General features: G+C 45.4%; 1 protein-coding gene across 4 annotated transcripts in view; it reads left to right on the top strand.

Moving 5' to 3' along the window:
* The window catches only part of FGFRL1 (fibroblast growth factor receptor-like 1), a 167,402-nt gene extending 154,900 nt beyond the window's left edge, over positions 1-12,502 (top strand). For all 4 annotated transcript variants that reach the window (XM_017727773.1, XM_017727772.1, XM_017727771.1 and 1 more), the window contains 3 exons: positions 3,454-3,738; positions 6,806-7,159; positions 9,978-12,502. In XM_017727773.1, coding sequence (XP_017583262.1) covers positions 3,454-3,738; positions 6,806-7,159; positions 9,978-10,387 — 1,049 coding nt within the window. In that variant the 3' untranslated portion in view covers positions 10,388-12,502. The remainder of the gene's footprint in view (positions 1-3,453; positions 3,739-6,805; positions 7,160-9,977) is intronic.
* Positions 12,503-12,911: the final 409 nt, after the last annotated feature.

Raw genomic sequence — 12,911 nt, 5'->3', positions numbered from 1 at the left:
CGTCCTTTGTGCTGCGAGTGTTCCTGAACCTCTGCTTTTTCCCCTGTCCCTCCTCCTCTCCTCTCCCTAAGCAGAGAAGTGCCTGGGGCTGGCCATGCACCCACCTAAACCCTTTCCATCCAGCACTATTCACCAGTAAATTGCTGGTGTGAGCTGGTGTGGAGGGAGGGTCAGTGTGTGACTGTACGTCACTGGAGGATGATGGGTGAAAATGCAGTTTGTGTTGTCACAGTCCTGGGCCCTGGAGAAGTGTGAGAGGAGAAGCGTGGTAAAAAAAAATCTCTTCTTTGCTTTCTATCTACCTGGGGAAAGCAGGGAACTGATGTGGGGAAAGATAGGTACCCCCATCCACGTCTTCCCACAACTGACTGAGCTCTTAACTGGACTTGAAAGTATTTCAATACTTAGTCCTATTGTGACTCTTTTTTTGTAATTATCACGAAAGCCAGAAGTGGTAGTGACTGTCACTATGTGGAGGTAATGGTGGTAGATGACAGAAGACAACATTTTTCATATAATCACCTCACTTTGTATGAGAAACGTCTAACAGAAGCCTTAGGGACTGATCCATGCCTCTCAAGGTGTCCCACAGAGAGAGGAGACCGCTGAATTCCTTCGCAGGTCTTTGTGCTGACAGACTTCCGTTGTATTTAATTTTCATTAGCTTTGAATAAATCATCATGGTAAACAGCATTTCAGCCAGGAGCCCGTACACAACACTGTCTCTTTGTCCCCATCCACTTGTGTTTTCCCTTGTTCTTGAGTGTGACATAATTTATACTGTACAAATGTGTGGTTCATGTTTATGAAGCAAATGCCAAGTGATGTGGAGGAGAACAAGCATGTGAATAACAGAAGCACTTTGTAATGGCATTTGCTGGCACTCCAACAAGCAAAACTGTAAATGGTACAGATTTGGGGACAGACATTTAGCATCAACTCAAAAGAGATCTTTTCTGCCTGTCTCTCACAGTGCTGCTTCTCCTCTTTCTCCTTTGTGCTTGCTGGGTCTCTTTTTCTCTCTAATGTGTGTGTGCCTCTCTTTCTCCTGTTTTGTTAACTGGCTTTTCTAAACTTGTCCAATTCAGGCTTTTGTCAAGGAAACATTCAGGACTGTGTAAATGGGATCTGGTTTCAGCATATTGCACACAGCCTGGAGTAGCTTTTGAGACCACATAATCACTTAACCTTTTTTAAACAGAGAAAGAAAGAAAGCCAGAAGAGCCAGAGAAGCTTTACCTGTAGTTCGGTATGTATTTGGGCAACCATGTACGAGGAGTGAATGCAAAACTCCAGACAGACTCATGGGAGTCACAGTGGGAGGAAAACCAGAAATGTTAAAAGACTTGCATTTTTGAGTGGAGTTTCTGTCTTACAATGCCCTTACTGAGCAGGGATTCCACCGAGTCCTTCCAAGAGCTCAGAGTCACTCATTATGTTTTCAGTCTGCTGGGGAAGTGCGACTGTCCTGGCTCCATCTTGCTCTTCGGTGTGTTAGTCCCAGCTCAGGAATCCTATCCATGAGGATCTCCCCTCTACTTGGACCTGGAGTTCCTGGTCTCAGAGTCAATTACTGCCATATTAGAGAGTAACTGTTCAGACTTACTCTCTAATACTCTACCATTGCATGGCTGATTCCTGACCTCTCCATGAGCCTTGCAGACATTTTCTCAATTTCCACAATGACAGCCCTTATCAGCACGTCTCCCTCGGCTCAGACTGAAATTTGGGATGCCGTTGCCCACAGTGTTCAGCTCTGACAGGGTTCATTGTCAGGGAGGGGGATTGTCTTTGCTGTGAGGGGGCCTCCTGCAGCAGACCCCAAAGGGAACACCCAGCAATTCAGGCACCACGACCTGTGCAGGGGGTTAGTATGTCACACTTGCTGCTCAGCTGTCACGGCAAAGACTTCCAGTGCCGGAGTTACTCCGGTTCATTGGATTACACATGAAAGCCTCTGCATGGAGAGCAAAGCATTTCTGAGCAGGAGTTTGAAATAACATGGAATGGCTGGGACCCAAAATGACAGCCATGGGGGCAAGGGAAGGCTGTGGAGACAGATGGTTTCCCCTATGGAGAAGCACTCTGCAGAGAGGGGTATGCCAAAGGGTGTCCTCTTCCAAGAGGGAGGGATGTTGGCCAAGGCTGCAGGGGAGTGAGGACTAAGGGATACGCAGAGGGCAATGGCTGCCATTCCCCAGTGCTTGGAGACAGGAAGCTGCAGACCAGCCTCTTCCATTCAGGAAAGCTCCATTATAATGCACATCCCAGAGCTTCTGGCCCTCAGCCCTGGGCAGCAGCTGTCAAGCAGAGAGTCCCACCAGGCCATCCTGTAGCTGCCCAAGGAATCCCTAGAAGTGCTTAAAAAGCATGTAGATGTGCTGCTTAGGGACATGGTTTAGTGGTGGAGCTGGCAGTGCTAGATTAATGGTTGAACTCAATGATCTTAGAAGTCTTTTCCAACTTCAACAATTCTATGATGGGCTTGGTTAGAAGTGTCCCTGGACTAGCACTGTGTAGTTAAAGTAACTGTGAGAAATTTGTCATGTCTTTTAAATTCTTCATTAAATTTCAGATTTTACCAGGTGAGAGCCTTGCATTTCTCTAAGTTTCTTGTCTCTGCTCTTAGAAATATTGGTGATTTCTTTGCTAAGACAAGATGACTGCCTTAACCCATGCTTCTGTCCACCAGCAGCTATTGCTTCAGATTCTCCAGTTTTGGGATGGACTGGCATGGGGTATCCTCTAATAACAAACTCATAGAGTTTTACTGGATCTTTCCATTTCTTTGTTTGCTTCTTTGGACCGTTCAGCTTGAAGGCTTTGTAAACTGGAGCTGAATGAATTGTATACATTTAAGTTCAGATCAATGTACAGAAGTCTGTCACACTTCTAAGACTTTCCTACATATTGAAAAGATGCTGACTCTTCTTAAGTCCCAGTAAAGCCACTGAGAACTAAGGGGCAAAACATCTTCAGAAAATGAAGCTTCATGTGACAAGCAAAAAATTGAGAAAATGGTCAGCATGACAGGAATCTGAGTTGTTTTCCTTTGTTCTTGGCTAAGGACTTTGTGGAATATGGTAACAATTACAGTGTGATTATGGGGCTGCATTTTGCCTTCAGCTGCAATAGCGTGATTTTGGTATTATTTTGTGAGATGGTCTGGTGCAATTGCCTTACAGACACAGAAATTCTGGGGTTGTGCCATGCAGAAGGTTAGTGCAGTGGCCAGAGCAGTCCAGTAGACATTCAGATGCATCAGGCTGGGTGGTGAATCCCTTCTAAGGAAAACAGTTTGAGCTGATATGAGGGAGAGTGATACGCTGGTATGTACAGGGCTGGTATGTACAGGGCTGCCTCTTAGGCAAATTTGGCCATAAGACTTGACAATAGTTTCCTTCTTTGCTCATGTCCTGTGCTCACCACAGTCTGTTCTGATGCCTTTTGCAGCCCGGCCCAGGTTCACTCAGCCTACCAAGATGAGACGGAGAGTGATCGCCCGCCCCGTTGGCAGCTCCATCCGCCTCAAGTGCGTGGCCAGCGGCAACCCCAGGCCTGACATCACATGGCTGAAGGACAACAAGCCCCTCACTCCCCAGGAGATTGGGGAGAACAAGAAGAAGAAGTGGACGTTGAACCTGAAGAACCTGAAGCCGGAGGACAGCGGGAAGTACACCTGCCGGGTGTTTAACAAAGTTGGAGAAATCAATGCAACGTACAAAGTTGAAGTGATCCGTAAGTGCAGCCTCTGGGAGGGAGAGCAGAGAGGGGCCTTTGAGAAGGGGGCTGGCTCTGTCAAAGCAGTGCAATGGCAAGGGTGCAGTGTTGATAGCTGGACACGGAAATGGGGAAGTGCTAAAAACATCAGAGAGGAACATTACTGAAATGAACCTGAAACCTGGGCAAGACAGAGTAGCAACAAGACCATTTAGGAGCTGAAATGAGGACAGGTACTTGGGAAACAATCATCTCCACAGGCACTTGCATGGTGGAAGTTCACCATTGTCCAGTTCAGTCTTCTACAGGAGAGTCAGTTCCAGGACAGACTGAGAACTAACAGAGAAAGCCCTTTCAAGTACATGGAGTGGAGGGGGAATATCTAGGATAGCCCAGATTATTATGTCAGAATGGCTGAAACCAGTCAATTCAAAATTTAATCCAGAAGTCCCCCAACAGAATTAGCAGAAATCTTATGTCTAAAGTGACTGGCCAGACAAGGCTTTAGGGCCAGATTCTAAAAAACATTTGGCCATATGAAGGTCCAAGCAGGTACAAATAAGTTACTAAAAAAAAGCCCAAAACACCCGCTAGGGTCTTGTCTGTATCTTTAGATGCCTACATAGCTTTAAAGATTCAGTCCTTAGAAGATGAGCTGTGGGGGATTACCCTCCATTGTGGTGAGGTAAATTGCTCTTCTTACTATCTAGCTATTCTGATTCTTGCTCTCTAATCTCCTGTTTCTCCTATTATTGCTGAGGATAATTATACTCAAATCCTTCCTAAGTTTACCAGAGAGGAGGTCTTATTCTTAAATCACGGTGCTTTGCCTATGACATCATCATAAGTTGTCATGGACATGATTACAGAGTAGCCAACTCAAGAAAGAGGAGAAGATGAACTGAGTGGAGGGAAGATTGAATAGCCTTCATTAATGAGGAGCAGGGGCATGGAGGGCTATTTCCAGCCACTTGGAAAGCATGTTGTTTGTCTCTGCATACATTTTAGTATGAGAAAGTTTATCCCAGTGTGAAAGATGGTTCTTAAAGGTAAAGATCTGTTCTCTGATAAGTCCTTTCTCTAGAATCACAGGAATTAAAAGCACATGTGGGAAGCTCTGTTGGGCTCTGAAGGCACAAACCTGCTGGACATCTGGGATTGATAAAGATGCAGCTGTGTGGAGACAGTAAAAACATGTGTTTACACTAAAACCAGGAGCAGAGGCAGGGAAATGAATCAAGCCCCATCCTAATGGCAGCTGTGGCATTTTCACTTCATCAAAACCAGACAGCACCAGGAACAAACCCCTTTCTGTGTCCCTGTTTATCTTGGTTTTTATCAACTTAGAGATGTATGTAACCTTTGTTTTCATTAGCTTTTGCTGGCTAGGAGTGAAAACAGTAACCAAAGCTGGAACTAGAGTCAAAGAGATAAGGGCATTAAGCAGTTTTCAGACATCTTTCTATTTTTAACATCATTCTGTGGAGCATTACAGGTTTTATTCAATTTCCTCCTTCTCCCCCTCCCTGAGCCTTCCCTCCTAAGTCCTGCTTTTCTGAGTCTCAGTCTCCCCGGCTGTGATTGCTGCTCACAGTCCCAAGGCAAAGCCTACAGGGACTACTGCGGTATTTTTGTTTCCCAAGCACATCTTTAGAGCCCTCCTTATCCCGAGTTTTTGAAAGAGGGTCCATTGTTCCATCCTCTCACTCCAAAGCCAGTGCTGGTGGGAGCTGTTTTGTTATGTGCTCAATCCAACAGTGTTTGCCATCAAAAGGAGTTGATGATTGCCAGCAGTTACCACCCACTGTGATACCATAATTTCTCCTGTGCCTAGGATAGAGGTTTGCAGTACCTCCTTGTCTGGAAACTGTGACTGATTTATCTGATCCTAACACTAAAAAAAAAAATCCAAACATTCCTCAGAATGAGGCATACATTTTTCCTTTCACTTTATGTGGTTCTGACACAACCTTAGACTTATGATCATGCTGGAAAGGATAGCCTTGTGAAGTTCTTCAGTTTGATTTCCTTTCCCTCCATCTCGTTCCCTGCCTTACCTGAGGCTTGAGGCAAAAATAATTTGTGAAAAAGGAAATATTTTGTTACTGGCTAGAAAAGCCAAAGCGTTCTGAGCTCATCCTCCACAAAAAATTTTCTCCATAGTGAGTGTGGTGATGGTTATACCAAAGAAAGGAATGATAAAAGCAGGGAGGTGAGGATGAAGTTAAAGTCTTCCTTGCTGGTAGTGCCTGTGGTCTCAGCTCTTCCAGCAGTTGGTGACATGGCATAGGATTACTTCCAATAGAGTTTGGTCCCCATGAACAACTACCAGGCCCAGGTTGAGAGGTGACAGGTATCTTCTGAAGGACTTTAAGACCAAAGATGAGAATATCCATGGCCTGCCATAGTCTGTGAAAGAAGGGGTCTTTTCCCATCAGATTTTGTCTGTCCATAGGGAACATTTGAGAAGGCCAAAGGAAGAAAGAGTATGTCTCACCCCACCCCTCACTATCCCCAAACTGGGGGTAGCCACAGTAGTTCTGGTGTGGGTTCTTAATAGATAAGTATTTGTAAATAATCTGGTAAAAACCTGAGGTTGTGTCTGAGAACACATAAAGGCTCTCTCTTGGAGCCTGTAAATGGACATATAAAGGTCATGGTTGTAAGAGACACACCATCGCAAAATCACAGGTAGGAGAGTTGTTCAGTGTGCAGAAGAGAGGGATGAAGAAAATCTTCCAAAATATAAGGGCTCAGAGGGAAACCATACATTACTCCAGTTCTGATGCAGGTAGAAAAGGAACTTCCTTGTAAACAGAAAGATTCAGGCTGAGCATGAGAACACACTTGCTAGACCTCAGACAGTGGAGGAGTTGTCTGGAGAGACTGGAGAGCATATACCATTGGAGGCTTTGGCAGAGGCTGGGCAAATGTTTGCAGAAATCTCAGCCTGCCTTGGGGCAGGGAGTTGGGCTAGACTATGATTTTGCATCCCTCCTACACCTTTTTCCTATGTTTCTGCAATTGCAAGTTACTGAGATTGGCAAACACCTTTCCCCATGGAGCTCCCTGTGTTTCTGTGCAGAGAGGACAAGGTCCAAGCCCATCCTGACAGGGACACACCCTGTCAACACGACGGTGGACTATGGTGGGACCACATCCTTCCAGTGCAAAGTGCGCAGCGACGTCAAACCCGTCATCCAGTGGCTGAAGAGGGTGGAGTACGGCACGGAGAGCAAGTACAACTCCACCATCGATGTCGGGGGGCAGAAGTTCGTCGTGCTGCCCACAGGGGAGGTCTGGTCCCGCCCGGATGGTTCCTACCTGAACAAACTGATGATTACTCGAGCCAAGGAGGAGGATGCAGGGATGTACATTTGCCTCGGGGCAAACACCATGGGCTACAGCTTCCGCAGTGCTTTTCTCACAGTCCTGCCAGGTGAGTTGTGACATTTTCCTGCATCTGTACCACTGTCTGCATCATGGTGTTTAATCATTCAACTACTGATGCCCATTGGCTCCCTGGCCCTCTGTGGTACTGTGCGATTTAGGCTAGCCCAGTTCCGATAAGAAAGAATGGGGGACTAAATCAGCCCTGATTTAAATCAGTCCCTGCTGAAATCCTGTTGATGATACTTCCTCTTCTCCCTTCCTGGGGAATAATCACAGAATCACGGAATGGGTCAGGTTGGAAGGAACCACAGCAGGTCATCTGGTCCAACCTCCCTGCTCAAGCAGAGTCAGTCCAGAGCACGTGGCACAGGATGGTTCTGGAATATCTCCAGTGAGGGAGACTCCAAACCCTCTCTGGGCAATCTGTTCAGTGCTCAGTTACTGCACAATAAAGAAGTTCTTCCTCATGTTCAGGTGGAACTTCCTGGGCATCATTTTCTGCCCTTTTTTCTTGTCCTTTGCTTGGCATCATGGAGCAGAGCCTGCTCTTGACACCTCCCTGCAGATACTTATAGACATTGATGAGGTCCCCTCTCAGTTATCCAGGTGAAATAAATTGAATTATCTGCTCCTGTATGAAAGAGGATCAAGCTGGGAAAGGATACTGCAGTTGCAGACACTAAATCACTTCAGTGGTAGGCTGCAGGATGGGAGAGGGGAACTGAATAGCAGCATAGTTTGCAACCTCATTCCCTAACATTTCCCCTTTCTCTTGCCCTTATTTATATTGATTTTACTGGTAAAAGGAAACAATGATGCAGACCCATAAAATGAGAGAAGAATAAAAAGTGTCCGGGTCACAAGGAAATGAAATGAATGAGTGTGAAAACCAGAATGATTGATTAGTTAAATTCTTACCCAATGGTCCCCTGGGGCCCCTGTACCAAACTCGCAGCTGCTGCCTTCTCTCCCCAGACCTCAGAGCTGGTGGCCACATCCAACTGAGACTGTATCGAATGTGTTTCAGACACACCATCCTTGCCTGGTCATTTTCTCCTTTGTCTTCTGACTATGCAGTTCTACCCCAATAAATATTTTGGATTTAGGACTATACTCTGTCAATACCAAGGGAAAACTGCATGGGTGGGATATAACTTAAAGCCTCTGGGAGTTTCTGACCTATGAGAGTCTCATCCAGCTCCCACTGAAATCAGGGGGAGAGTTTCCATGGATTTAAATGGGACTGTAATGAGGCTTCATGCCAGAGCCAGAGCCTGCAGGCCTGTTGTTATTAGCAGTGATGGAGAAGGAGAACCCAGCTTGCCCTAAGATGCAAAGGTGAGGTTGTAAAGCCATGAGTTAAAAAAGACCATTTTGTTTGTAAATCTACCAGATTTGACATAGACAGTTCTGAGGAACATGGACGAATATCAAAATGCTTTTGCTTCAGCCCAACATAGGATTTCTACCAACCGACATGAAGGCTTCTGTTTGCGTGGTCAGCTGATGGGTCAGTTCTCTGATCCTGTCATGTTTTTAACAGGGGGCTGGACCAGACTCCCCTTACAGCCTAAACTATTCTGTAATTTCCAGTGTTGGTGAATCAAAATTTCGTCTGTTGAGGTCAAAGTATAGGTCCTCCTAACTTCAAAGAGACCACATGGTATATATTTAACATTTCAAACTACCCATAGGATTATTTGTCAAGGAGAGAAAAAGACATTAGTGTCTTAAAGAAATTTATCTTGAAAGTTAAGTGATACATGTTTGAATATAGCATATTGAATGATTTGGATAGCCTGTGGTTCTTGAAGTTTCCGGGGGGTCTCCCTGCCAGCTGAATTCTGTACCTGGGTGTGTTTCAAGGCATTGGATATTCCAGCTGGTAGCTATCTAGACAAGGATTTTCATAGCTAGAATCCTACCCCAGGACTCCTTTTGGGTCTATAACTCAGGAGATCAGGCTGAGAAACTGGAGTGGCTATCCAGGGATGTACAGACTGCTGACAGCAGAGAGATAAAGGAGGAGGTGGTTGTGAAAGATGATGTCTAAAGCATCTTATCTCCTCCAGTAGCTGAATTTATTGCCCTTGAAAAGCCAACAGCAGCTTCAAAGAGTCTGGTGGTGGTAGAGCCCATTTGGTGTAAGAGGCAGGGGACACACTTCAGTGCTGAGTGAACTTGCAGTTCTCTATGCCTTGGGAACCAAGAGGGGCCACCAGCTCACCTACATTTTTCCCATCCTTCAGCCTTCCTCCCACACAAGAAACCACACAAGAAACTCAAAAGACAACACCTCCAAAACCCCACATTCATTCTCCCTGCCCTGGTGGAGCATTGTTGGGTAGCTTCAGGATTGTTGGACAGGATTGCTAGAGAGTGTCTGAAGCCCTTGCAGGCAGAGCTACATGTGGCAGAGGTGGGTGGCCAGAGTGCTGTGGCTCTGTGCAACCTGATTGTGCCTCCTGGGCTGCTGACAGTGAGGTTTTACTGACATGTCCTGTGTTGTGTCCTTCAGTCTGGGCAGCAAAGCCCACTCCGTAACAGAGTGAGTGTTAGGAAACTCTCTCAGGCTGGCTCTAGTGTGCATCCATTAAAGTTTGGATAAGAGAGTTATAAAATTCCCCAAAGACTCCCCTCCTGACCCCTAAACCAGAGAAAATGAGTTGCTTGTCCTTCCAGGAGCTCTGAAAGGCAGAGCAGTTACCAAACATCATGTGCTGGCTTGATTTCTCCCTTGTTACTTGGTCTGGCAGGGTTACCAGACAGCCTGTACAACAGCCAGCCCGTGTGACATCTGTTTTGAATCCACTTTGCCTGCATTTAATTAACTCTTTCTGTCTCTCTCCTGCCACCATGTCCAGATCCCAAGCCTCCCAGTGCACCTGTGCCCCCTTCCTCTGCCAGCAGCCTGCCCTGGCCTGTGATCATCGGCATCCCTGCTGGAGCTGTCTTCATCTTCGGGACGATCCTGCTGTGGCTGTGCCAGTCCAAGAAGAAGCCCTGCTCCCCTCCAGCTGCTGCCCCCGTGCCCCGGCCGCAGCCCCGGGACAGGATCTGTGTCTCCCAGGTCCCCGACAAGGACTGCATCTCCTCCATAAACTACGAGGAATACGTTGCCCAGCAGCAGCATTTACTGTCCCAGCAGCCTGCCCTGGCCCCTGCCATGGCCTCCAAAATGTACCCAAAGATCTACACGGACATCCACACCCACACCCACTCACACGTGGAGGGCAAAGTGCACCAGCACCAACACATCCAGTACCAGTGCTAAGGGTTGGCCCCGTGTACTGTGGCTCATCTGGGCTTTTCCTTGTGGTACCTCAGCAGAGACTGCTCCGAGTCAGCTCGCACTGCCAGCAACAGGCAAAGCAGACAGAAAAGATTATATATGTAATTTTAAATATATATATACATATATATATGATTGTATATGCGTGTGTGTATGTGTGTATATATATATGTGTATATATCTATATCTATCTATATAAATATATATATAATAGAGAAAGAGAGAGAAAAGAGTTGTTTTTTTTTTTTAATTATTGCAATCAGGATGTAGCCAAGGAATAATGAAGGATCTCCGAGTCACAGCAGAGAGGAAGCTATCTCCAGCAGCAGAGCCTTCCTGGATATTTTAATCAAAGTGGCAACAAGTGAGATGGGACACAGGGATGTGAACCACCACCTCCTTCCTTGTGTTACTGAAAGGAGCAGGTAGAGCAAGAGGTGTGTGTGGTACTTTTCTGGATGGGCACAGCTGTTCCTATGCCTGCTGTGCTTCATTTGCTTTGGTGGGAAGCCCCCAGACCTGTCCTGCTCCAAGTGGCTTGAGCTCTGATGTACTTGAGCATTAGTGCCAAAGCACCGGGAGACGTAACCCATTCATCCAGGGAAAAGAAATAACGCAAGAGAGTCTGGAAAAATTAATTTCTGTTCACAAGGTGAAATGCCAGGTGCTTCTCAGTCGTGTTCATCACAATCAACTAACCAAGCTGGTTGGTTCAGTTTCTGCAAGGTGAAGGCATGTTGTTTCGCATGGGATGTTCTGCAGATCAGCTCCACTCCCCTGGTCCTAGGACTCAGTGCTGCTGCCAGGAAAAAGGAAAAGAAGGAACGAGGGACATTGTACAGAACAGCTTTATATTTATATTTAAGAAATAATAATAATTAATAAAAATAATAATTGAACTGCTGATGGTGAAGAAAGCAAAACACACTGTCCTTCTCTGATGGCTTACAGTGACAAGCTACTGGATTTTCTGCATCAATGCAAAATACATGAAAACATTAGAAAAAAAAGTAAGAAGCAAAGAGAATGAAATAATCTTGTAGGAAAACAATGCATTTGAGAAATATCCACCTAGGTTGTGTGTGGTTGTTCCCTCCCCTCAGATATCCTTTTGGATAAAACATTGCAGTTCAAACAACAGTAAAAGCGGAAAGAAGAGAAAATAAATAAGGACTGTATTAAATACCTATATGGACTGGGAATGAATCCAATTGCAAAATATAAAACCTTTGTAATTCTATATAGATTTTAAACAGAAGTCATGTATATTTAATTTATTTTGTTAAACAAGAAAAAAAAATGTATGATATTTTCCTCAAAACAGGCATTTCTATACGTATTTTTGATCAAAGAAAATAAAGATTTTTTTTTCAGGTTCTGTAGATGCTATGCTCAGAACACACTTCTTGTAGCTTGTGACCAACTGTGCTTCTAACCTGGAGGCCACCTGTCTCTATGCCTTTTCACACTAGCCAGGTGTCATCTCCTGTCACCTCAGGTGCTGCTGTACCATCCTGTCCATCAGAAACTGACCTTTTCCACTGTCTGTATTCTGACTGTGAGGGTCTGCAGTGGCCAGGTCACTTCTCATGGACCCCAACCATCTTCAGTAGCAGAGTTCTCTGCTCACAGGGAAAGCTGTTTCACTATGCATTTCGGGGAGGGACGTGGGGAGGATCTTCCATTAGATTTTTAAGCACAAACCTGCAGTGGTTTGTCGGCTTGTTTGTTTGTTGGTTTTTTTAAGAAAATTTTGTAAATCAAAGCATAATAATTTGTGAGGCTGTAAAAGGAGCTTTGGCTTCAGGGTGCTTGGAGGGGAAATCATGAAATGCAGGTGAAACACTTAATGTGTAACTGCAGCTGCTTTAGGAGCCAGTGGAGGGTGAGCTGGGCACAGTGAGGAGAGAACACAGGAGCTGCTCCCCTTCAGGGGGGCTTGAACCTTCCTTCTGCTGCACACTATGGAGAGGCACCCAGCTCTTCAGGAGCCAAAATTTTCTTCGGAGAAGGCGGGTTTAGCAGTGTTGCAACTGTTTCTCTTCTTTTCATTTAGAGTTTGATGGTTTCAAAAAAAAAAAAAAAAAAGGAAAATTTGAAACACTAATTTTTAAGTTTGGAGTTACTTCCTTCTGAAGCCTGTTCCATTAAAGAGATCCTCACCAAAACAGCTCTCCATTTAAGAGTGAGATAGATACTTTATTTAATCTGAAACAAAGCTATGCTTTAGGCTTTGCTTTTCTCTGAACATTTCTGAAGGTATTTGCTGTGTGTTGACCTGCAGTGATTTTTTTCTGGTGGTTTGTTTGAATCACCAGCAAACCAAACAGTTCCCTGTTTGCTCAGCCATGGTGCTGTGAGATGGGGCCCCAATTCAGTGAAACATGTCAGCTCCTGCTTGCTTCACCAATACATTCTGCTCCAAAAAGTCCCTTTCTTGCCTTAGGAGTATATTATCCATGTAATAACCCCTAGAGGAAGACCATCCCTCATGATAGTCCTCCTG

The sequence above is a fragment of the Corvus brachyrhynchos genome, unplaced genomic scaffold (genome assembly GCF_000691975.1).
Source record: "Corvus brachyrhynchos isolate BGI_N302 unplaced genomic scaffold, ASM69197v1 scaffold80, whole genome shotgun sequence".
Lineage (NCBI taxonomy): Eukaryota > Metazoa > Chordata > Aves > Passeriformes > Corvidae > Corvus > Corvus brachyrhynchos.
This window is presented reverse-complemented; position numbering and strand designations above follow the sequence as displayed.